Here is a 22555-nt window from a genome sequence, read left to right on the forward strand (position 1 = left end):
TTTTTTTCCGGAGACAGGGTCTTCCTATGTTGCCCAGGATGGTCTCAAACCCCTGAGCTCAAGTAATCTGCCCTTCTAGGGCTTCCAAAGTGTCCAACGTGCTGGGATTACAGGTGTGAGCCACCACACCCTGCCCAGAGTATTGTTTTTAAAGACAAATCAAGCAGGACGGTGGCCATGGAAGCTGGAATCCGCTAAGCAGTTAACAACTCACCTGCCGAAAAAATAAAAAGTAAATAAATAATAAATAAAGACAAATCAGATTATGTTATTAAAATTCTCCAATGACTTCCCAGTGCAGTCAAGATTAATTCAGGCCCTACTAACACCATCTGGCCTTGGCTATCTCTGCGATCTCACGTCTTTCATTCTCTTATTCCTCCTCTCCAGACACAGAAGGCTTTTGCTGCTCTTTCATTCTCTCTCCAGGTTCTTTGCCTTTGCTGTGCCCTCTGCGTGTCCCCTGAATATGTGTGTGTAACACCGCTCATTTCATTCAGGTTTCTGCTTAAATGATGTCTCTAAACACCCTCTGTAAAAGAGCACCCCATTTCCAACCCCGCTTTTCTACTTTCTAACCCTTCATCCTGCACTACTTTTCTTTTGGGAAAACTGCACAATTTAGTAGAAACGGGGTTTCACCTGGAAGCGACTCAGGGTTCGCACGGGGGACGCCGCTCTGTGGCCGCGGCAACCCGGTCCTGTGCAGAGCTTCAACCCCAGGTCGCCGTCCGAGGCAGTTCGCGGGGCGGCGGCTTAGCTTTTACCCTGGAAATGCCCATACCTTGAGAAAAAGAGAAACGAGCCGGTCGGGGCAGGCGGGAAACTAGCAGCGTTCAGGCATAGAGAGAAGTAAGTTCTGAGCAAATGCAGGTGCAAGCTGGTCAGGATGGCCGAGCGGTCTAAGGCGCTGCGTTCAGGTCGCAGTCTCCCCTGGAGGCGTGGGTTCGAATCCCACTCCTGACAGCTGGCGCTCTTTTTTTTTTTTTTTTTTTCGCTGACAAACCGCATGCTAGGCCACGTTTTCCCACCTGCTCTTTGTAGCATGACCTTTCTTATTTTTTAAAAAATAAATTTTCCGAGTTCTGGAATGAAAGCACTCTTTGTTTTCATTAGCCACTCCAACGACAGCAAAAAGTACTCTGTACTCAGAAAATAATTTCAGAACCTACTGGTGTTTTGAAATCTCATCTTGCTGTTTCTCCTCTGTCTCTAGTTCTTTCCTTCTCCCTCCTTCACACACAGGGTTAAATGAAGGTTATTCTTCAGCTCATTATTATTACTGCAGGGCTTCTCTTTATTTAGGTACAGAATTTCCAATTCCCTTTCCTCAGTCTCATTCCCCACCTCATCCTGACTCCCAATAAGAAATCACTGGAAAATGCACTCGTTTCTTCCTATATGCTTTTGTAGAACAGGTATGATTGGTTTAGGTGAATGTATTTTTAATTTACATAAATGACACTGTGTCATCGATCTCATTCTTATTCCATTAGCACCGCAGATTTGAGCTATGTTGCTGTGTGCACATTTAAACCAATTGTTTTAATTGCTGCATAGAGGTCTGCAATGTGAAGTCACCTACTCTCCCATGGTTCTCAGACTGGGTTCAATGCTTTTCCACTACAAATAAGGGCTCCATCAGTGAACATCTTCCTACACTTTCAGTTATGAGGCTGTGTAATATTTTCCTTGAGATACAGCAGGAACACATTGCAGGTCATGAGATCTGACAATCTACTAATTTTGCAGGACAGAACAGGACCTGGGACCCAGGGAGCATGATGTGGACACACTGAAGTTCATGTTTAACGTCATCTCCAGAATATTCCTCAGATTCCGGTTTCCTGGTGTCTGGCCTGATCATCTTGAGCATTAATAGCTATAGTTACAAACATGAATAGGCAACGTTTCTATTTTGAGCTTGTAATGTACTGCAAAGCCCCAATTAATCAGAAATCTCAGATGACTGGAATTTTCTCCTCATCATTCCTTTTTAAAAAAGAAATTCAGTCCAATTACCAAGTTACCAAAGCGGAATATAGAGTGAATCTGTTTTATGATCATTGATATTCAAAATTTTCCTGCCCTCTTTGTCTCCCAAAACTCTCAAAATTCACAAAAAGATTCATGGATGTACTGAAAGGAAAATGAATTGATGTGTGTTAGAAAGCTCATCATCAGCAAGGCTAGAAAATCACAGTTTCCCCTTATTGCCCAAGTATTCACAGATTCACTCCATTTCTGCCTACCCTGACATTCTGATCAAACATGACTTTGAGTTCCTCCTTCAGAGGTGGCACCATAAAGCAGGAAATGGCAAATAGGTGCATCCCCTAGAGTAGCAGAAAAAACACTTAGAGGTGCTTGGAAGGCCACAAGATTGGCTGAATTCAATTCAGGGCCTTCTCTTTAAAATGGAGCGAAGAATTACACCTTTCCTCATAACTATGCAGTAAGGATTACATAACTTGGAATATATAAAAACCTTAGAAGAGCGCCTGGCAAATGATAAATGCCTGATACATTGTATTTTTTTTTTCATAATTGAGTACCTGCTTGTATTAGTCAGGGTCCTTCAGAAATACCAAACTAATAGTCTATCTAGCTATCTATGTATCTATCTGTCTATCTATCTATGTCTGTCTACTGAGAGAGAGACAGTAATTTACCATAAGGAATTGGTTCACACAGCTATGGAGGCTGAGAAGTCCCACAATCTGCCGTCTGCTAGCTGGAGCCCCTAAAAAGCAGGTGGTATAATTTAGTCCAGGTCTGAAGGCCTGAAAGCCCTCGGAATCAGCATTGTAAATCCCAGTCCAAGAGCAGGAGTTACAAAATGAGATGACTGCCCGGCGTGGTGACTCACACCTGTAATCCTAGCACTTTGGGAGGCCGAGGTGGGTGGATCACCTGAGGTCAGGAGTTCAAGACCAGCCTGGCCATCATGGTGAAACCCCATCTTTAAAAAAATAAATAAAAAATAATAAAGAGATGACCGAGTTAGGGGGAGAAGAGGTGAATTCCTCCTTCCTCAACCTTTGTTCTATTAAGGCCTTCAACGAATGGGAGGATGCTCGACCATACCAGGGAGGACAATCTACTTCACTGAGTCCCTGATTCAAATGATAACCTCATCTGGAAACACCCTGAGATAAGGTCTCGCTCTGTCACCTAGGCTGGAGTGCAGCAGCACAAGCAGGGCTCACTGCAGCCTCGATCTTCTGGGTTCAAGCACTCCTCCCACCTCAGTCTTGCGAGTAGCTGGGACTACAGGTGCGTACAACCACACCTGGCTAATTTTTAATTTTTTAAAAAAATTCTCTTCCTCACGTTTAGTTACACATTCTTCCCTTTGCCCAGAGCATCTATTCCACTCCTTCCCCATGTCTACCCTCTGGCCTTGATAAGTTCTCCATCTCCCTCATGGCTCAGTTGGCGTGTCACTTCTTCCATGAAGTCTTCCTTCCACCTTTGCCCAATCAGGATTTTTGTTTGTTTGTTTCCTATTTTGTTTTGTTTTTTTCAGTCTCCACCTCCTGGGCTCAAGAGATCCTTCCACCTGAGCCTCCCGAGTAGCTAGGGCTGCAGGTACACACCATTATGCCAGATTAATTTCTTTTATTTTATGTAGAGACGGACTATGTTGCCCAAGCTGGTGTTGAGCTACTGGCTTCAAGTGATCCTCCCACCTTGGCATTCCAAAGCGCTGAGATTACAGAGGAGGTCCCACTGCACCCAGCCCCACACAGACAGGCTTGTTTCCAAATGCAGCTGCAGGCCTGCGCAGTGGCCCATGCCTGTAATCCCAACACTTTGGAAGACCTAGGCCAGACTGTGGCTGGACACCAGAAGTTCAAGAACAGCCTGGACAATATTATGAAACCCTGTCTCTACAAACAAAACAGAAAAATCACCTGGACGTGGTGGCACACACTGGTAGGCCTAGCTACTCAGGAGGCTGAGGCAGGAGGATTGCTTGAGCCAGGAGTTCAAGACTGCAGTGAGTTAGGATTGTGCTACTGCACCCCAGCCTGGGCAACTGAGCCAGACCCTGTCCCCTGTCCCAGAATAAATAAATAAAATAAAAATTAATAAATAAGAAAATGTGGGGCCAAGTGTGGTGGCTCACATCTGTAATCCCAGCACTTTGGGAAGCCGAGGCAGGCAGATCACTTGAGGTCAGGAGTTTGAGTTCTGCCTGGCCAACATGGTGAAACCTGTGTCTACTAAAAGTATAAATATTAGCTGAGCGTGGTGGGCACCTGTAATCCCAGCTACTCTGGAGGCTGAGACAGGAGAATTGCTTTAACCTGTGAGGCAGAGGTTACAGTGAGCTGAGATTTCACCGTTGCACTCTAGCCTGGGCAACAGAGTGAGACTCCATCTCTAAATATGTAAATAAGCAAGCAAATGCGGTTCTAAGCACGCTGTACTCCCAATGCTATTATATCTCACTATAACTGCCATTAGACTGTTTTCCCCTCCCATCTATGTGTGATTAGCATGGTGACTGCCATATAATAATGGGTCATTGACAAATAACCACTGACTAGACAAACAAGCATCTGATTGCAAACCATTTCCATTACACATAAATTATTTTCATGATTTGTCCATATATGGAAAGCTAGGAAGACATAGGCTTTTGGGAAAGATGATGAGACTTGTCACCTGGAATATTCTATAGCTTCAGTAGCCAATATCACTACCGCCACCTTAGTAGTACAGACCATGCATCTGTTGAGGGCCACTTGGCTAGAAGCATCCTATAAAGGTATTTCTGAAGCTGCTGGATCAGGAGAGCGGAGATGAGGTAGGTTTGGGAAGGGGATGAAGCAGTGATTTGGTGTTGACATCTGCACCAGGGACCCAGCCTGTCTCATCGTTTGAAGCAAGTTAGTATCTTGGACTAGAGAAAAAGAACAGAAGATGGAAGCCTCTAGTGAAAAAAAAAAAAAAGGATCTGCCTTTCCATCGCTGCCTGATGTTTATCAGGAAAAGTGGGGAATTAAGCTGCAGAATGGGAGTAGAAAATCTCCATCAAAGTAGAGTTGTTTCTGAGCTGTTCCTCCAAGTATTGGGACATTTTGTCTCCAGAGCTAGAAGAGGATATTATATTTCAAACCTTGAAAATATACATAAAAGAATATGTTCTGAAGGCAAAAGCCAGGGAAGTGGAACTTCCTGTGCCAGGTGCACTGTGTCTCGGGGGATGGGTGAGAGGGTTGGTAATAGTTACAGTGAACTTACATTTCCTTGGTCTTGTGTTTTTGTTTTGTTTTGTTTTTTGATACCGAGTCTTGCTTTGTCACCCAGGCTGTAATGCAGTGGCACTACAGCTCACGGCATCACGGCATCCTCTGCCCCCAGGTCAAGTGACTCCCCAGCCCCAGCCTCCTGAGTAGCTGGGACTACAGGCCGACGCCACCATGCCAGACCAATTTTTTGTATTTTAGTAGAGATGGAGTTCCACCATGTTGGTCAGGATGGTCTCTATCTCCTGGCCTTGTGATCTGCCCGCCTCAGCCTCCCAAACTACTGGGATTACAGGCGTGAGCCTCCATGCCTGGCAAGTGTCCTGTCTCAGCCTCCTGAGTAGCTGGGATTACAGATGCACATGCTGCCATGCCCGGCTATATTTTTAGTAGAGACGGGGTTTCACTGTCTTCCCCAGGCTGGTCTCGAACTCCTGAGCTCAGGCAATCAACCTGCCTCAGCCTCCCAAAGTGGATAGGATTACAGGTGTGAGCCACTGCACCCGGCCTGGTCTTGTGTTTCTATGTGGAGAACTTCTGCTTAGAGTAAAACTGACTGGTCCTACTTTTCAATTTCTCTTTCTCCCTCTTGGAGTGTTTGGGAGAAGGCATCTCAACCCTTCCTGGACCTTAAGTCTGCCTGTTCAGGCCGGGCGCGGTGGCTCAAGCCTGTAATCCCAGCACTTTGGGAGTCCGAGGCGGGTGGATCACAAGGTCAAGAGATCGAGACCATCCTGGTCAACATGGTGAAACCCCGTCTCTACTAAAAAAAACTACAAAAAATTAGCTGGGCATGGTGGTGCGTGCCTGTAATCCCAGCTACTCAGGAGGCTGAGGCAGGAGAATTGTCTGAACCCAGGAGGCGGAGGTTGCGGTGAGCAGAGATGGCACCATTGCACTCCAGCCTGGGTAACATGAGTGAAACTCCGTCTCAAAAAAAAAGTCTGCCTGTTCTAGTGGGTCCCTATAAGCAAATGGAGGGTACTCTGACAGCTTCTTTTCTCAAGTCTTGCTGACACATATTTGTTGTTGTTTTGATTTGTTCCTTTCCAAACAATTCTGAGCACAATACAATCTTTTCAAATAGCTAACCACAGCTTGTTTTATGTGGCCAAATCTTACTGTCTGCTATGAATTCTCAGAGATGCTACAGCCTTCTCAGCAACAGATTTATCAATTATTCCAAAGACTGACCTTCCAAAAACATTACCTGGAGATTGTAACAATGACTCTCTTTAGGATTCCCCAGGAAATAAAATAGAATGATTAGAGATTATGATGTTGCTTGTAGTTTAAATTTGTTGTTGACATCTGCACCACTGACCCAGCCTATGGTACAAGTTGTAAATTTGCTTTCCCTAGTTCCTTTTGTACAAGTTGTAAAAATATAACAAGTGGAAGAAAAAAAAAAAAAAAAAAAAAAAAAATTCAGAAAAAAAAAAAAAAAAAAAAAAAAAAAAAAAAAAAAAAAAAAAGGGCCAAATTTGTCTTTGCCTCTTTTTCGTAAACAAGGAGGTTTTACCCCGGACGCATATAAAACACTTTGAGAAACTCCCAAAGGGGAAAATAACCTTCGAGGTTATACTGTAACGGTTCTGCAGATACTTTGAAGGCAGGAAAACTACGACAGGCCCCACTGGGATTCGAACCCAGGATCTCCTGTTTACTAGACAGGCGCTTTAACCAGCTAAGCCACGGAGCCACCATGCTCAGGCTTGTCCAAATGAGCATAGAAAAGAGATAATCTTTGCTGTTGTGTGTATTTATTTTTTTGTTGCTGAGGGTTGAAAGCAGCCAGACACTTCTTCGGACACTGAGGATTAACCTTGGCTTCGCCCCAAAAGACCTATGCAACTGCTCAGCCGCAGGAAAATGAAGTTTTTCGCGCGGGGGTACGGGGGTTGGGGGAAACGCTGGCGATAGCCTGACCCCCCGGGGCGCACAGGGGAGTCCTCTGAGAAACTGCCTCAAAGAGCAGGCGGCTCATCCTAACGTGGGTAAAGTATGATCTCCGGCGCCAGGGAGGAGGGTAGGAGAGCGGGGAGCCAGCCACATTTACAGAACTCTCCTCCGGGTCGTGTAACGCATTTACACCAGAACACTTCCGGCACCAAGAACTGATCCTAGCAGGAAGCAAGCTGGTTGCTTCTTATTTCATGGCGTTTAATTTAAACTGGAATTAAATTAAAATTCCAGGCATTCCTTACCCCATTTCTTTCCGTTAAAATTGGTCTCGACCTACCTGCTTCTTGCTTATAAGATTAGGTAATGGGGTTCCAGAGTTGCTCCTTAAAAACGCAAGATTTAACAACTTAATCTTGGAAAGAGATAAAGAAGTCTCCTTCCCTGTATAATTACGGAGAGAGAAGTTTTTTTGTCCTAATACTGTCCAAAGGATCTGATCTGATGTGTCAAATTAGCATTACATGTATGTGTATACACACATGCGCGCGCGCGCACACACATACAGAGAGAGAGAGAGAGAGAGAGAGAGAGAAAGAATTTCTATATTGTCATTGGGGCTTATGTGTTTCCAACTCATTCTGTTCTCTATTAAAGGAAATGGGATCTTGGGAATATAATTTGAACAAAAGGGTTTAATGAAATTCTGAAGAGTTTACAAATTGTTGGCACAGCTGTGAAAGTAACTTCCCAAATGGAACCTGTAATTGTGTTTGGCTGTTTAACTTGAAATTTATTGTCCTGAATGGACATTTCAGTATTTCTTAGCTGTATTAATATTTGAAGGATTTCGTTGTCACACTCTAAGGCAGACATTGGCATGTACCTTTGCCTATATATGTGATGGGGAGAACGGTAAAAGGCCACATCGACTACAATTTTCATTTTTATAAAAAGATGCAAGTCTATGAACGCAGCACTTACTTGGATTGAGACTCATGGAACAAGCACTTATTACTTTATTATTATAAGATTAGCCATCATATTATTAGCGTGCTTGGGGCCAATATAATCATCATAAACAGCACGGTCACACCTAATATGGCTTTAACCAAACTGTGGCAGACACCAGACAGCAGAGCCAATAGTATTCGATTTCGGTTTTTCCTTCGGCAGCTGACGAAGTTTGCACAGAATTTCTAGGATGTCAAAGGAGTTGTTTAGCCAGAGTTAAGCGTTGGAAGCAGATTGAGACTTCGAGTAGTCATTTACAGAACTTGGATCTTCTACTCAGTTCCCAGTGTGATCAGGATGAGCCATGGAACCCTCACACTGGCTCCGCTCCACACATCTGAAATTGGAGAGGATGCAGGTCTCTATGCCACAGACTGCTGACAGTCACGTAAAAAAAAGTGTGACAGTGGCAGACGGTGCAGTTTTCCATATGCCTGGGAGTGAAACTGAAAAACACTGCACTGAAACACGGAGGAGAAGAGTCGCCACTGTGATAGTTTTATGTGTCAACTTAGCGAGGCTATAGTACCCAGTTATTCAATCAAACATTAATCTGCATGTTGCTGTGAAGTTATTTTGTAAATGTGGCTAACAATCAGTTAACCTTAAATATTCTCCTTTATGTAGACGGGCCTTATCCAATCAATTAAAAAGGCTTTGAGAGAAAAACAGAGGCTTCCTTAAGGAAGAAGAAATTCTGTTTCAAGACTTCTGCATCAGCTTCTGCCTGAGTTTCCAGCCTACACTGCAACCCTACAGGTTTCAGACTTGACAGTCCTCACCCAAGATCAAAGGTCTAGATCTAGATGTATATCTAGATTTATATATCTGGACTCTGTTTCTCCAACATATGCTGAAGAAAAGACTGGAAGCTGAAACTGGAACTGTCAGAAAAGACGTAGAGAGATTACCAAAAGCATTTCTTTCTTTCTTTTTTTTCTTTTTTTCTTTTTTTTGACGGAGTCTTGATTTTGTTGCCCAGGCTGGAGTGCAATGGCACCATCTTGGCTCACTGCAACCTCTGCCTCCCGGGTTCAAGCGATTCTCCTGCCTCAGCCTCCCGAGTAGCTGGGATTAGAGGCATGCCCCACCATGCCTGGCCAATTTTTGTATTTTTAGTAGAGAGGCATGTTTCTCCATGTTGGTCAAGTTGGTCTCAAACTCTCGACCTCAGATGATCCACCTCCCTCGGCCTCCCAAAATGCTACGATTACAGGCGTGAGCCACCACACCTGGTCGAAGGTATTTCTTGTAGTGAATATGGCTAAGAAATTTGAGGCACCCCAGGGAAGTCTTCAAAGCCTGGAAAACACAGATAAATTTTTAGAGGCAAACACTGAGGAGAGTGAATGTGAACAAATCCTACAGCCAGCTGGGTTAAAGCCCATTTTGAAGGTGCCAGGTGGGACCTGTGACTTCCAGAAAAGCTCTAAAATCTGGCCTCCCCATCCTGGCTCTATGATAAGGATAAAACAGAAGCAGGCAATATCCCGGTTTGCCTCATTTATGAATATTCAAGCACAGTTGTTCATGTTTCCAAACTCCTCTTCAGTACAGAAATCTACTCTTGCTTCCAATGGGGAGACGTTCATCTGTGAATTGGGATGGGAAAATAAATGTTTATTTTGACTAAGATGTTGGTGAAATTTTGTGTTTTCTTCCGTTAGGAATGTAGGCAACAACCCAAAGTGGCATTTCAGCCCTCATGAGTATTGCTATCGAAAACAAAAAATTTCATTGAAATACAGTTGTTACAAATTTCTTAAAATATCATTTATGCTCATGACTGCTTTGAAATTCCAATATTTTCCAGTGAGCCTCCGATCACAGAAAAGTTAAAAATCAAAAATATAAAAAATAAAAAATTTTTTAAAAATGAAATTCCAATATTTATTAGAACCCAACCAGGGGATATTATCATTTAGTATATTAATAAAGGATCACAAATATTATGATGTCATGAGTTTTAAAATGTTATGGTAATCTATTTTAACATAGTTTTCTTTTGAAATCTCACATATTTATCTTTTTTTCCCTTATATTTAAAAGTATTATTCTGGCTGGGCCTGGTGGCTCAAGCCTGTAATCCAAGCACTTTGGAGGCCAAGGCAGGCGGGATCACCTGAGGTCGGGAGTTCAAGACCAGCCTGACCAACATGGTGAAACTCCCTCTTGAAAAAAAAATAAAAGTATTATTCTGAGATGGATTCCATAATCACCAAGCTGCTGTAGGGGTCCATAGTACAAAACCTAATAAGAAGACCCCTATGCTATTATTGTCTAGGGAGGAATGCAAAACTATGTCTACCTTAATGTTTATGCAGAAAGAGCAGAATATTTTTTATAAGATCTGTCGAAACTTTATGAACTGAAAACAAATATTTTCTAATCTCAACGTGTGTATGCTCACATTAGGCAGCTTTACTCCTGTTTAGCAGGCCTCAACTTATTTAAAACGCTCACCAGGCATTGGGATGATTTTTTCTCAGAATTATGGACAAACTAAAACACACACATACGAGATATTTGTTTGCTTTCAAAGTGAACAAGTGAACATTCACATGTGTGTCCAGTTTGCTGATGCTCCTCATAAAGCTGTCAGATTCTGAGGTGAAAGCCTTGAAGCAGAACAGCATGCTGTGAGGATGCCTAGCACGGTTTTGCTTAGTAAAGTATTTGTATAATAACTTAAAAAGACCCACGGAAAGACAAATAAAAAGTCAGACCATGCCACCGTACAATGGCTTCCAGCTTCCTACAGAATACCAGCCAGAGTCCTTACAAGCGTCTCCCTGGGTCTCCTCTTCCCCTCCACTGAGCACCCGCCTGCTCAAAACAACTCCAAGCCTGCCCCCACCTCCAGGCCTTTCCCCTGGCGACTTCTTCCCATTCCAGATCACTCTTTTCCCCTGATACCAGCATTTATCTCTCCTTGACCACTTTCGCTACTGGTCTTTCCTATCCCCTTTCCCTGTTTTATTATTTTTCTCCAATCGCTTATCACTATTATTTCATTTATTTAGTGCTTTACTATTCGCTTCCGCCACTGCCATGTAATCTTGAGGGCAAGGATCTCTCATGTGTTCTTCACCGTTCTCTACAGTGTCTCGAACACTAATATTGGTTGAATGAACGAAGGCACGAACGGGGCGGTGATACTGGGGCAGGGAGGATGCAGGCCTTGCTTTTCACTGCCATTTTCAGCGGACAGAGACAGGCCGAGAAAGGAAGGCAGGCTACGCGGCGTGTGCCAAAGTGGCTACGGTGGAGTCCACGCGGTACGAGCCTGGACATGCCGGGCAGAGGGGACTTACTGGCCTCGTCCAGGCGTAAGGGTACGAGCTCACTCCATATAAAACACCCTGCCACGAGAGCACGTGCAGGGCCAGTGGCGCAATGGATAACGCGTCTGACTACGGATCAGAAGATTCCAGGTTCGACTCCTGGCTGGCTCGGTGTGTGCCGATTCGTTTTACAACTTTCCGACTCCGCAGCAGTTCAACGGAGTAAGGAAATTCGAGCAACGTAAATTTGCCTGGAAGTCTCATAAGCAAGAAAGGCCGCTTTTGCCAAGGGATGGGGGTCGCAAAATCTGCCATTGACCACGTGGCAGCGCTAACTACGCCAGAGAAGTGCTCGCCCTACCCAGGTCGTGCCCCGCCTCCCCTGTCCGTTTTGGCCGAAGAACGAAGGACGTTCAGAGATATTAAAGTCTCTATTGTGTTCTTCCCCATTCAGTCATTTATAGCATCAATTCTTAAGGGTATGGCTTCAGTTTGAACACCGAGGAGCGGGTTCTGAGCTTTTCATTGGTTTTTCTGGTTTGAGAGGGCGGTAGAGAGACGCATGCGCACATCACCAAAACGGGCGCTTCGAAGGGACAAAGGACCAGAGTAGTCACCGAGGAGGCAGAACTGCCAGCTCTGAGAGGCCGTCCCTAACGGGTTTCCGTAGTGTAGTGGTTATCACGTTCGCCTCACACGCGAAAGGTCCCCGGTTCGAAACCGGGCGGAAACACGCCTTCTCATTTTCTCTTACTACGAAATTCTTACAATGTGAATCTTTTAAAGGTTTTTCAGGCAGTCATAAATTTCCGTCTTGCTAGCTCGCGGCAGCGGTGCTCAGGACGGGCCTCAGGCCCACACAGTGTTGCCAGGGGGAGAACCGGCTCTCTCCGGCTGGGACTCGGGGCGGTTCCCCGCCTGCAGCCCCGGAAGCGCATCCCCGCCTTCCCCCGCCTTCCTGTTCGCCGCGGTGCCCGGCTGCGGTCGTCTTCTCTCTCAGGGCGGGTGCTGGCCCTGCCCACGTCTAGGGCTCTGCTGCTGCCAGGGCCGCAGCTGGGGTTCCCGCGCCCCTCGGACGCCCACGAGACTCTGGTAAGTGCCTCACAGACTTTGTGCGCTACCCCGGGAAATGAGGGGCAGCGTGGGGGTTCCGCCGCCCTTCAGATACCTGGGACCCTCCTGCCCGTCGGCCCCGTCATGGTTAGGGGCCTTGGGCCCGGTCCGCCCCGCCGGCCCTCCAGTCTGCAGGGTAATCGCAGTATCTCTCCTGCGCTCCGCGCGGGAATCCCTGGGAAAAGCTGAATCAGAGGTGGGTCACAGAGGGCCGCAGGCCCGACAGGAATGAGAGGTCCTGATCGGAGCTCTGGGACAATACGAGACGGAAAGCAGGGGATTTGGAAGGATTGCTCCCGCAGGGCTGTGGCCTGGAAGACGTGGTGACTGGCAGGTTGGACTGACTGGCCGTGCGCTCTCCCTTCCTCCCCAGTTTATCTTCGAGAAACCCTCGTTGAAGAGACACCCAAAGGCTCAGTTTTCCTCCACTTTGACCTTTTGCTATCCCATCAAAAAGAAAAATTGGATCCCAAAAGTTAAGAAGTAGGCCAACTGTGGATTCTGCGTCTTGCGTTGCAGCTCAGGAAAAGTCTTTGGCAGCACTTGTTTAGAATCACGGCTTGTGCCTTGGTGCTTGGCCACTTACCTCTGCCTGCCACATGGCTTGCTTACAAGTTAATTGGATTAATCAAACGCTTTTATGAGAAAGTTTTGTTGTGCGGCCTGGCAGCCTCAGGTGTACCCTCAGAGGGATTTCTTTCTTCGATGTAGTACTACTTTTTCTAGGGATTAGCCAAGCCTAGCCTCTCAGATACATTGGTCGAAGTTCCCTCAACTGACTGATTCGAATGTGATGTGTTTGTTTTGTTTGTTTTGGCTGGAGTGCAATGGCGCCATCTTGGCCCACTGCAACTTCTGCCTCCCTAGTTCAAGCAAATCCCGTGCCTCGGCCTCCCGAGCAGCTGGGATTACAAGCGTGCACCACCACGGCCTGCTATTTTTGTATTTTTAGTTAGAGATGGGGTTTCACCGTATTGGCCAGGCTGATCTCGAACTCCTGACCTCAAGTGATCTGCCAGCCTCAGCCTCCCAAAAGTGCTGGGATTACAGGCGTGAGCCACCGCGCCTGGCTGAATGTGATATTTTTATGACCACGAAAAAAGAAGCACGGCATTCTTTGGTGGGTCCACAAAATGAAAAAAAAAAAAGAAAAGGACAGTTTTAATGAGTATCATTTTCTTAAAAACGCGCTGCTTTGGATAGACGTTGACTTGAAAGGTCCATTCTTTTGTTATCTTGCTGGTTCCCTTAACAAGACAACAGCTTGGCTAGCAAGGTAATGTCTTGGTTAGCAAGACAATAAGCTTAGGCATGTGCTCAACAGCAATCTAATACATTTTCATTTAAATTCCCCTCTGTACTACCCAGAAATATAAGCAAGTTTTTGTGGTGCCCTGAGAGGAGACAAAGGTTTCAGGGTCCTGGGAGATAACAAGGATTTATCCTCTTCATCTTTCTGTGATGCCAGTTAGCAGGAACACTTTGGCCTGGAAGCTGATTATGCCCCTAAACAGATGGGTGACTGTTTGGGAGCTCATGGGTCACTCCTCTTCAAACCAGATGGATTCTGGCAAGGTGCAGCAGCAAACCTACCGTTTTAGATACCTACCCTTTGCTCACCTTTCTTTCTCCCCCTGCCTCTCCCAGTCTCTCTCTCTTAACCCCGAATGGAAGCTAGTGCTGCACTCTGCTACTTTGGAAGATGAAGAACAAACAAGCCCTGGAGAGTGACTGACACCCTGTGACCTCTTGCTTCTGTAGCACACTGTATCTTGCCTGTGAATGACTTTTTTTTGTTGGTTTGTTTGTTTGTTTTTTTTAGACATGGTCTCACTCTGTCACCCAGGCTGGAGTGCAGTGGTGCAGTCTTGGCTCACTGCAACCTCTGCCTCCCAGGCTCAACTGATTCTCCTGCCTCAGCCTCCCAAGTAGCTGGGACTACAGGCATGTGCCACATGCCCGGCAATTTTTTTTGTATTTTTAGTAGAGATGGGTTTCACCATGTTGGCCATGCTGGTCTTGAACTCCCGACCTCAAGTGATCCACCCCCTCAGCCTCCCAAAGTGCTGGGATTATAGGCGTGAGCTACCACACCCAGCATTTGCCTGTGCATCTGTTACTGTATTTTAATTATATCCTTTATTCTCTCCTTCCTAAGCCTGGTGTTCATAACCTTCTTCCAGGTCTTCCCTCCAACCCCCAAACACGATTTTTTCTTAAGTAAGAGGCAGGGAGGAAGAGGGGAGCCTTCTGATATTGGGGTGGGATTGAGATTAAAACTCAAGTTTAAACTGCCTCCCAGAAACCCACTTCCGTATCCATCAAGAGGGCAAAAAGATGCTGCTAAAATGTGACTTGTGTTTGCCAGGGATGAGGTGAAAATGAGTATTGAATGAGGTGGCATTTTGGTCTGTGGATTTGCTTGCTATGAAAGAGAAGAAACATAAAAATATATATTTTGAGGGCTGAGTGAGACCCCCAAATTAACCTAACCCAAGATGTATTCCCAGTCAAAACATTCTTTTTTTTTTTTTTTGAAACAGAGTGTCACTCTTTTGCCCAGGCTGGAGTGCAATGGTGCGATCGCGGCTCACTGCAACCTCTGCCCCCTGGGTTCAAGCAATCCTCCTGCCTGAGCCTCCTGAGTAGCTGGGATTATAGGGACGTGCCACCACGCCTGGTCAATTTTTGTATTCTTAGTAGAGACGGGGTTTCACTGTGTTGGCCAAGCTGATCTCAAACTCCTGACCTCATGATTCACCTGCCTCAGCCTCCCAAAGTGCTGGGATTACAGGCTGAGCCAACGCCCAGCCCAAGTCACTAAATTCTTACACTGTTCTCTTCTGTTAGTCTGCTAGCGCTGCCAAAACAAGGTACCACAGACTGGGTGGCTTAAACCAGAGAAATTACTTTTCTTTGACTTCTGGAGGGTAGAAGTTCAAGATGAAGATGTCAGTAGGTTTGGTTTCTTCTGAGGCCTCTTCTTGACTCGAAGATGGCCACCTCCTCACTATGTTCTTAGATATGTTCCTTTATGTTGTCTGTATCCTAATCTCCTCTTCCTGTAAGTATACCAGTCATATTGGATTAGGGCCCACCCATAAGACCCTATTTTGCTTTTTATTTCATTATTATTTTTTTTTAAGCTGTAACTGCTGGTTAATTTAAACATCATGATATTTTTCTAATGAAAAATGCAAATCTTCCTGCTAACAAAAGGATTGGAGGAAGGATGAAGTACTGTGGCTCACGCCTGTAATCCCAGCACTTTGGGAGTTCCTTCTTCCATGTAGCAATCTGGTTAAAAAAGGAGTTAAATTGAGAACTTTCATGAGAATTTCAGTCCAGTTCTGTGCAAGGAAGATAAGTGATTCAGAACTTTCACTGACTTGCTCTGTTCTTTGTTAATACAGTGTTATTGGAAGAGTTATTTTAACAAAGGGGAATTGTTGTATTTCTAAAACTTTTTAAATTGTTGCCTTGTCTTGGAAAAATAACTTCAGCATCTGTCTTGATAATTTCTTGCTGGATGATACCATTGAAAGTCATTTCTCTATGTTTCCAAAAAGTTATACACTTACTAGTAAGATTTATCTGCTAGTTAATAATTTTTCTTTCTTCCGCATGCATGAAGGAGTATTTGTAATGACTTCTATATTTTATTGTTAACTTTATTTTTTTGAACTTTTAAAATGTGTATTTTTTTTACAATAATAGACTTCCTTTTTTAGAGCAATTTTTGATTTACAGAAAATTGAGCAGAAGATGCAGAGTTCCCATGTACTTCCTTTCCCTTACCTCAGTTTCTCCTAAGTTATTACCAACTTGCACTGGTGTGGTACATTTGTTACAAATGATGAACCAATATTGATAGCTTATTATTAACTAAAATATATAGTTGACATCAGAGTTCACTCACTGTATGAAGTTCTATGGGTTTTTTTAAATGCATAACATCTACCATTATGTAATATATGCCATTACAGTAGCATACAAAAGGGTTTCGTTGCCCTAATAATCTCTTCTGCTCCGCCTCAAATGTTTTCTTCTAAGTACCACTGTGTAGTGAGAGCTTCTTCCTTTTCCAGCCCTCCTTGTCCTTTATGGAAATGATAAGAGCTTTTACCCATCTCTCTGGCCCCTTTTCATTTTGTGTGTATCTGTCTCCTACATTTGTAAGGTCGCTAGAGAGTCAGTCACCTGGTTTCCTAATCAGCTTCCTAAAGGCGAGTTTCAAGAATTAAATCCCACTGGGCATGGTAACTCATGCCTGTAATCCCAGCACTTTGGAAGGCCAAGGCAGGCGGATCACAAGATCAGAAGATCAAGACCATCCTAGCTATAATCCCAGCACTTTGGGAGGCCGAGGCGGGTGGATCATGAGGTCAGGAGATCAAGACCATTGTGGCTAACATGGTGAAACCTCGTCTCTACTAAAAATACAAAAAATATCCAGGCATGGTGGCAGGCTCCTGTAGTCCCAGCTACTCGGGAGGCTCAGGCAGGAGAATTACTTGAACCCAGGAGGCACAGGTTGAAAAAGAAGAATTAAATCCATATTCATATACTCAGTTACAGCATCCAAGTAGTGGCCTATTTTCCCTGATATTATTTTGTCACCTGCTGTATTTTGGCCTCTGACATGTGGAGATCTTGGCCCCCCTACTTGGCATGGACTGCAATGAATCTAACTTGAAGAATACTGAACTCAGGAAAAGAGACTGTGTGCGCATTCCCACACCAGGAAATGGGCTGAGAAGCAATGTTGGAGTGAGATGGAAGGAGAATGGTGTGGAGTGTCCATTCTTAGCGAAATGTGTGCTAGGCCAAAAGCACACTCTTTGGTTAAACACTCTCATTCTCTGGTAACTTAAAGGCCTGTGAAAGTATATGCAGAATAAAATAAAAAAGATTTTTTAAAAAGTGTATGCAGAATATTTGGAGTAACCTTATTCATTGCCCAAGTTGGATCACTTTTCAAAGTAAGAGGGAACATTATGAATAATTATACTAGGGCCACAGATAAAAATCAAGTCATGCTACTATTAGATCAAATGATTTTCACTGGTTCCTTCATTGTAAGAGTAGCCCTCTTTGTCTCACGCATTCCTTTCCGGTCACACTGTTCCCATACCCAAAGCTGGCCACTGATCTCTGGCATTCGTCTCAATTATTTTCTTTAAAGATCATTTTTTCTTACTTGTGTCTGATTTGCATTTTTTTTTTAATTTTGTTTCCTAAAAATTGTTAAAACTTTTTTTAGTGTTGCATTTGAGAGAAAGGAAAAAGGACAAAAATTATCAATAAATTCATGTAATGTCTAGGCAAGGATTTCTTCAGAAGAGAGAGGACCAGGTGTAATTGGATCTGCAGTGTGTCTCAGTGGCACCATCACTTTTTTTTTTTGGAGACAGAGTCTCACTCTGTAACCCAGGCTGGAGTGCAGTGGTGCGGTCTTGACTCACTGCCCACCTCCCGGGTTCTAGTAGTTCTCAAGAGAATCGCCTGAGGTCAGGAGTTCGAGACCAGCCTGGCCAACACAGTGAAACCCGTCTCTAGTAAAAATACAAAAATTAGCTGGGCATAGTGGTGTGCGCCTGTAGTCCCAGCTACCTGGGAGGCTGAGGCAGAAGAATCTCTTGAACCCAGGAGGCAGAGGTTGCAGTGAGTTGAGATCATGCCACTGCACTCCAGCCTGGGTGACAGAGCAAGACTCCAAAATTCTGTCTCAAAAAATAAAAGTAAAAAATAAAACGAGCATTTTAGAGACAAGATTAAAATAATGATAACATTGTGAAGTGGGGGCCACTCACGAGGTTACAGAATTTCCCAGAAAATGTTTTCAAGAGTGGAGCAGAAGGTATGAATAGTTAGTCATAGTCAAAAGCTTTAAAAAAAAAGGTCACAGTGGCCAGGCGTGGTGGCTCAAGCCTGTAATCCCAGCACTTTGGGAGGCCGAGGTGGGTGGATCACCTGATGTTGGGAGTTCGAGACTAGCCTGACCAACATGGAGAAATCCCGTCTCTGCTGAAAATACAAAAATTAGCTGAGTACAGTGGCACATGCCTGTAATCCCAGCTACTTGGGAGACTGAGGCAGGAAAATCGCTTGAACCCAGGAGGTGGAGGTTGCAGTGAGCTGAGATCGCGCCATTGCACTCTGGTCTGGGCAAAAAGAGCGAAACTCTGTCTCAAAAAAAAAAAGAAAAAAGAAAAAACACACAGTGCCCATGACTGCCAGCCCTAGGCTGGAGTGCAAGGTGCAATCTTGGTTGACTGCAACCTCTGCCTCTTGGGTTCAAATGATCCTCCTGCCTCAGCCTCCCGAGAAGCTGGGATTACAGGTATGTGCCACGATGCCCAGCTAACTTTCTGTATTTTTAGTAGAAACAAGGTTTCTCCATGTTGGTCAGGCTGGCCTCAGAATCCCGACCCCAGGTGATCCAACCCACCTTGGCCCCCCAAAGCACTGAGATTAAAGGCGTGCGCTACCACGCCCAGCTAGGCCTAAATTCTAATTGCCCAAACTGAAATCCTTTTCCATTTCCTACTTGTGTGGCTCTCAATCTGTGCTCTGAGCTACTCACATTTTAATTCTTGAGCAGACACATAACAATTTTTCTGTGTAAGACATAGATAATGCTCCAGCCATGTGCTTTCCCTATAGTTTAAAGGAGAGAATGAGAACGCAACCTCCCCCATCTCTGGACTAACCTACGTGCCTTCTCTAACCACATCCCTTTCCCAACTCACAAAAGATGGCCACTGTCCAATTTTTATTTATCCCCTTTGTGTGTGTGTGTGTGTGTGTGTGTGTGTGTGTGTGTGTAACTATATGTTTGTGGCCTCAACGTGTCATAGTTTTACACATACAAATGGATCTATGCTGTGCACGTTCTTCAACTTGCTGTTTTTGTTCAGCGTTACATTCTTGACATTCATCCTCGTTTTGGAATCTAGCTGTAATCTATTTGTTTCAGTTGCAAAATAATAGTATTCCCTTTTATAGATACTACCAAAATATATGTATCCCTTTTACTATTGAAGGACATTTGAGTGATTTACAGGTTTTTGAAGTTACAGTGTTGCTACAAACATTCTTGTAGGGATCTCCAGTTCACACCTCCAAGAATCCCTTTAAGTAAATACCTAGAAGTAAAATTTCTTTACATAATACCACTGTTTCCAGATTGCTTTACAAATAACCACTCTTTCCAAAAGCAGATACACTAATTTGTGCATACACACACACACACACACACAAACGCAGCAGTTCATAAGGGTTTTGATTGCTCCATATCAGCTGAGCCCTTGATATTGTCAGACAATTTGGTTTTTCTCAATTTGGTGGATATGAAATGTTATAGCCTATGCTTTTAGTATGTATTTCTCATGTATTTTTATGCGCTTATTCCCCACTCATGCTTCCAAGAAGTACCTGTTAACATTTTTTGCCATAGTTTAAAAATTTTTATTTTGTCCTTTTCTCATGGATCTATAGGAATGCTTTATGTATTCAGGATTCTAACATTTTGTCTGTTATGTGTGTTACACATATCTTTGCCAAGCGGGTAACTTACTATTGTAATTTTATTATGCTGTTTTTTTTTTTGATATACACAAATTATTAACAATCTAGTCAAATTTGATTTTGAATGTTTACATTGGTCACTCTCCCTTTATGGTTTACACTTTTTGTGTCTTGTTAAAGACATCTTTCCAGGAGCAGCGTGAGGAAGACAGACGCACCCACCAGGACGTCTTAAGCCACCTGCCAACACTGCTGCCACCATGCCCAAGAGAAAGGCAAAAGGAGATGCTAAAGGTGATAAAGCAAAGGTGAAGGATGAGCCACAGAGGAGATCGGCGCGGTTGTCTGCTAAACCAGCTCCTCCAAAACCAGAGCCCAGGCCTAAAAAGGTGCCTGCAAAGAAGGGAGAGAAGCTGCCCAAAGGGAGAAAGGGGAAAGCAGATGCTGGCAAGGATGGGAACAACCCTGCAAAAAACCGAGATGCCTCTACACTCCAGTCCCAGAAAGCGGAAGGCACTGGGGATGCCAAGTGAAATGGACAGTTTTGATAGTTCTGTACTTACAGTGACTCTACTGTTTGAAATCCTATTTTTTTAAATCAAGTTTTATAAAACTGTAGAAGTTTGGCTCTCTTTTTTAAGTTATGTTGTTAGCACACAGGATACTTCATTGTTGTCTTTTGTGGAAAGGGCAAATACCACTAATAGGGTGTATCTCAGAAATGGAATTAAAATAGGGGAAAATAAGATTTTCTGTCCCGGTTTTTGAAGATCGTTCTTGATTCCCAGGAGAGATTCTCTGACATTCTCATGTCAGCCACTTGGGCACAGAAGCCTTACAGTGTAGGGAAACAAAACTTCACGTCTTCTTCTTCCCTGATGCCATCAGCATAGACTTAACTTCCTCAAACCAAAAGTCTTGATGTAGCCTTGGCAGCCCGAAAATCAGCTGTGTTAAGTAACAAAACTCAGGCACTCCGGTGGTGACATCGAAATTGTGTCACTCAAAAGAACCAAGATGCCTGTTTTTAGTTTGTGGATTCATCCTGCAGGTTTTACTTTATTTCCTCCATATCAAAGTAGGCCTGTAAAAAGTTCATACTCACCTCATGTGAAGTGTCCACCCTCTCTGAATATCTTTCTCCTTCAGAGCAGCAACAAAATACATTGTTAGCTTTCACAGTGACTTTCCGAGGAGGGGAGTTTGGAAATTGTAATATGTTGACTATTTCCTGCTGAAAATAAATGTTTTTAAAATGTATAACATAAAGCTGAATACTAGTTGGTTTGTGGGGAGATCCTTTCCTGCCCAAAGTCATAAATCCATTCTTTACTGCCTTGTAGAAGTTTTATAGTTTTTTCTTTCGTATTTGTCTTTAGTCCGCCCTGAACTGCTTTTTTGTGAAAATTAAGAGTTAGAAATTCAATTTAATATTTTTCATATGGCAAAGTGGTTGTCTCAGCACTATTTACTGAAAAGTTCATCCTTTCTCCAGTGATTTGTAACACTGCCTCTTTTTCATAAATTAAGTGTTTGTGTACATGTTTGGGTATTTTGATGGTTTCTATTCTGACTCATGTCAATTTGTCTTATCTTGTAGCAGTACAATGCAGTCCTGATTATTACAACTCTAGGAAAAGGTCTTGATAAAAACCAAGATGCCTCCACCTTTTGTCATAATTTTAACCAATCTCACCTCTGTCTCCAGTATCACCACAAATTTTTTCTTCCTTGGAGTGTCTGGGCTATTCTATGTCATCTGCTCTTCTATTTAACTTCTAGAAGTAGATCAACAAGTTATAAATTAAACAAACCCAAGAATGTTGAAATTTTGATTTGATTTGTATTGAATGTATAGATTACTTTGGTAAGCCATGTCATCTTTACAATGTTGTCTTCCAATCCATGAATATGGTACAGCTGTCCATTTACTTAGGCCTTTGACATATCTTTCAATAAAGTTTATAATTTTCTCCATAAAGGTCTTGTTAATATTTCCTAGGGACTTTATCCTTTTTAACACTACTTCCTATGGTGTGTTTTTAGTTATTACATTTTCTGTTTTTAGCTAATGTTGATTTTAATTTTTGTATTCAGCAACCTTGCTGTCTCTCATTCTTGTATCTGCATATTGTTGTGGGTTTTTTTGTAAACATAGTCAACCATATATTCTGTGTATACAGACAATTTTGTTTCTTAGTCCTTATATCTGTAATTTCTTTCTCTAATGCTCAACATAGTTTAGGTTTTGGGGATGTGGTGTTAAAAAAATAAATGTCTCTGCTTTTTTTTTTTTCTTCCAGCCAAAGTCTCACTCTGTCTCCCAGACTGCAGTGCAGTGTCATAATCTCAGGTCACTGCAACCACCACCTCCTGGGCTCGAGTGACTCTCCTGCCTCAGCCTTCCATGTAGCTGAGATTACAGGCATGCACTACCGTACCTGGCTAATGTTT

At 43.7% G+C, this 22555-nt stretch overlaps 1 protein-coding gene and 4 non-coding genes across 5 annotated transcripts; 4 read left to right on the forward strand and 1 right to left on the reverse strand.

Annotated features, from left to right (window-relative positions):
- The first annotated feature begins 883 nt into the window (after positions 1–883).
- Positions 884–966, forward strand: TRNAL-CAG. The gene has a single exon. It is a non-coding gene; the product is annotated as a tRNA-Leu (tRNA).
- Positions 967–6886: 5920 nt separating this feature from the next.
- TRNAT-AGU lies at positions 6887–6960 on the reverse strand. Its single transcript has one exon. It is a non-coding gene; the product is annotated as a tRNA-Thr (tRNA).
- Positions 6961–11556: 4596 nt separating this feature from the next.
- TRNAR-ACG lies at positions 11557–11629 on the forward strand. Its single transcript has one exon. It is a non-coding gene; the product is annotated as a tRNA-Arg (tRNA).
- A 489-nt stretch (positions 11630–12118) lies between these two features.
- On the forward strand, positions 12119–12191 carry TRNAV-CAC. Its single transcript has one exon. It is a non-coding gene; the product is annotated as a tRNA-Val (tRNA).
- On the forward strand, positions 12130–22078 carry HMGN4 (high mobility group nucleosomal binding domain 4). Its single transcript, XM_017519995.2, has 2 exons — positions 12130–12550; positions 20282–22078. Exon 2 carries the CDS (start codon positions 20362–20364, stop codon positions 20632–20634), a length of 273 nt encoding a protein of 90 aa, XP_017375484.1. The 5' UTR covers positions 12130–12550; positions 20282–20361; the 3' UTR covers positions 20635–22078.
- Positions 22079–22555: the final 477 nt, after the last annotated feature.

This window comes from Cebus imitator, unplaced genomic scaffold (assembly GCF_001604975.1).
Source record: "Cebus imitator isolate Cc_AM_T3 unplaced genomic scaffold, Cebus_imitator-1.0 Scaffold786, whole genome shotgun sequence".
NCBI classification, from domain to species: domain Eukaryota; kingdom Metazoa; phylum Chordata; class Mammalia; order Primates; family Cebidae; genus Cebus; species Cebus imitator.

Excerpts from the sequence above, each read along its gene's own strand:
- HMGN4 (XM_017519995.2), top strand. The coding sequence starts at position 20,362 with ATGCCCAAGAGAAAGGCAAAAGGAGATGCTAAAGGTGATAAAGCAAAG.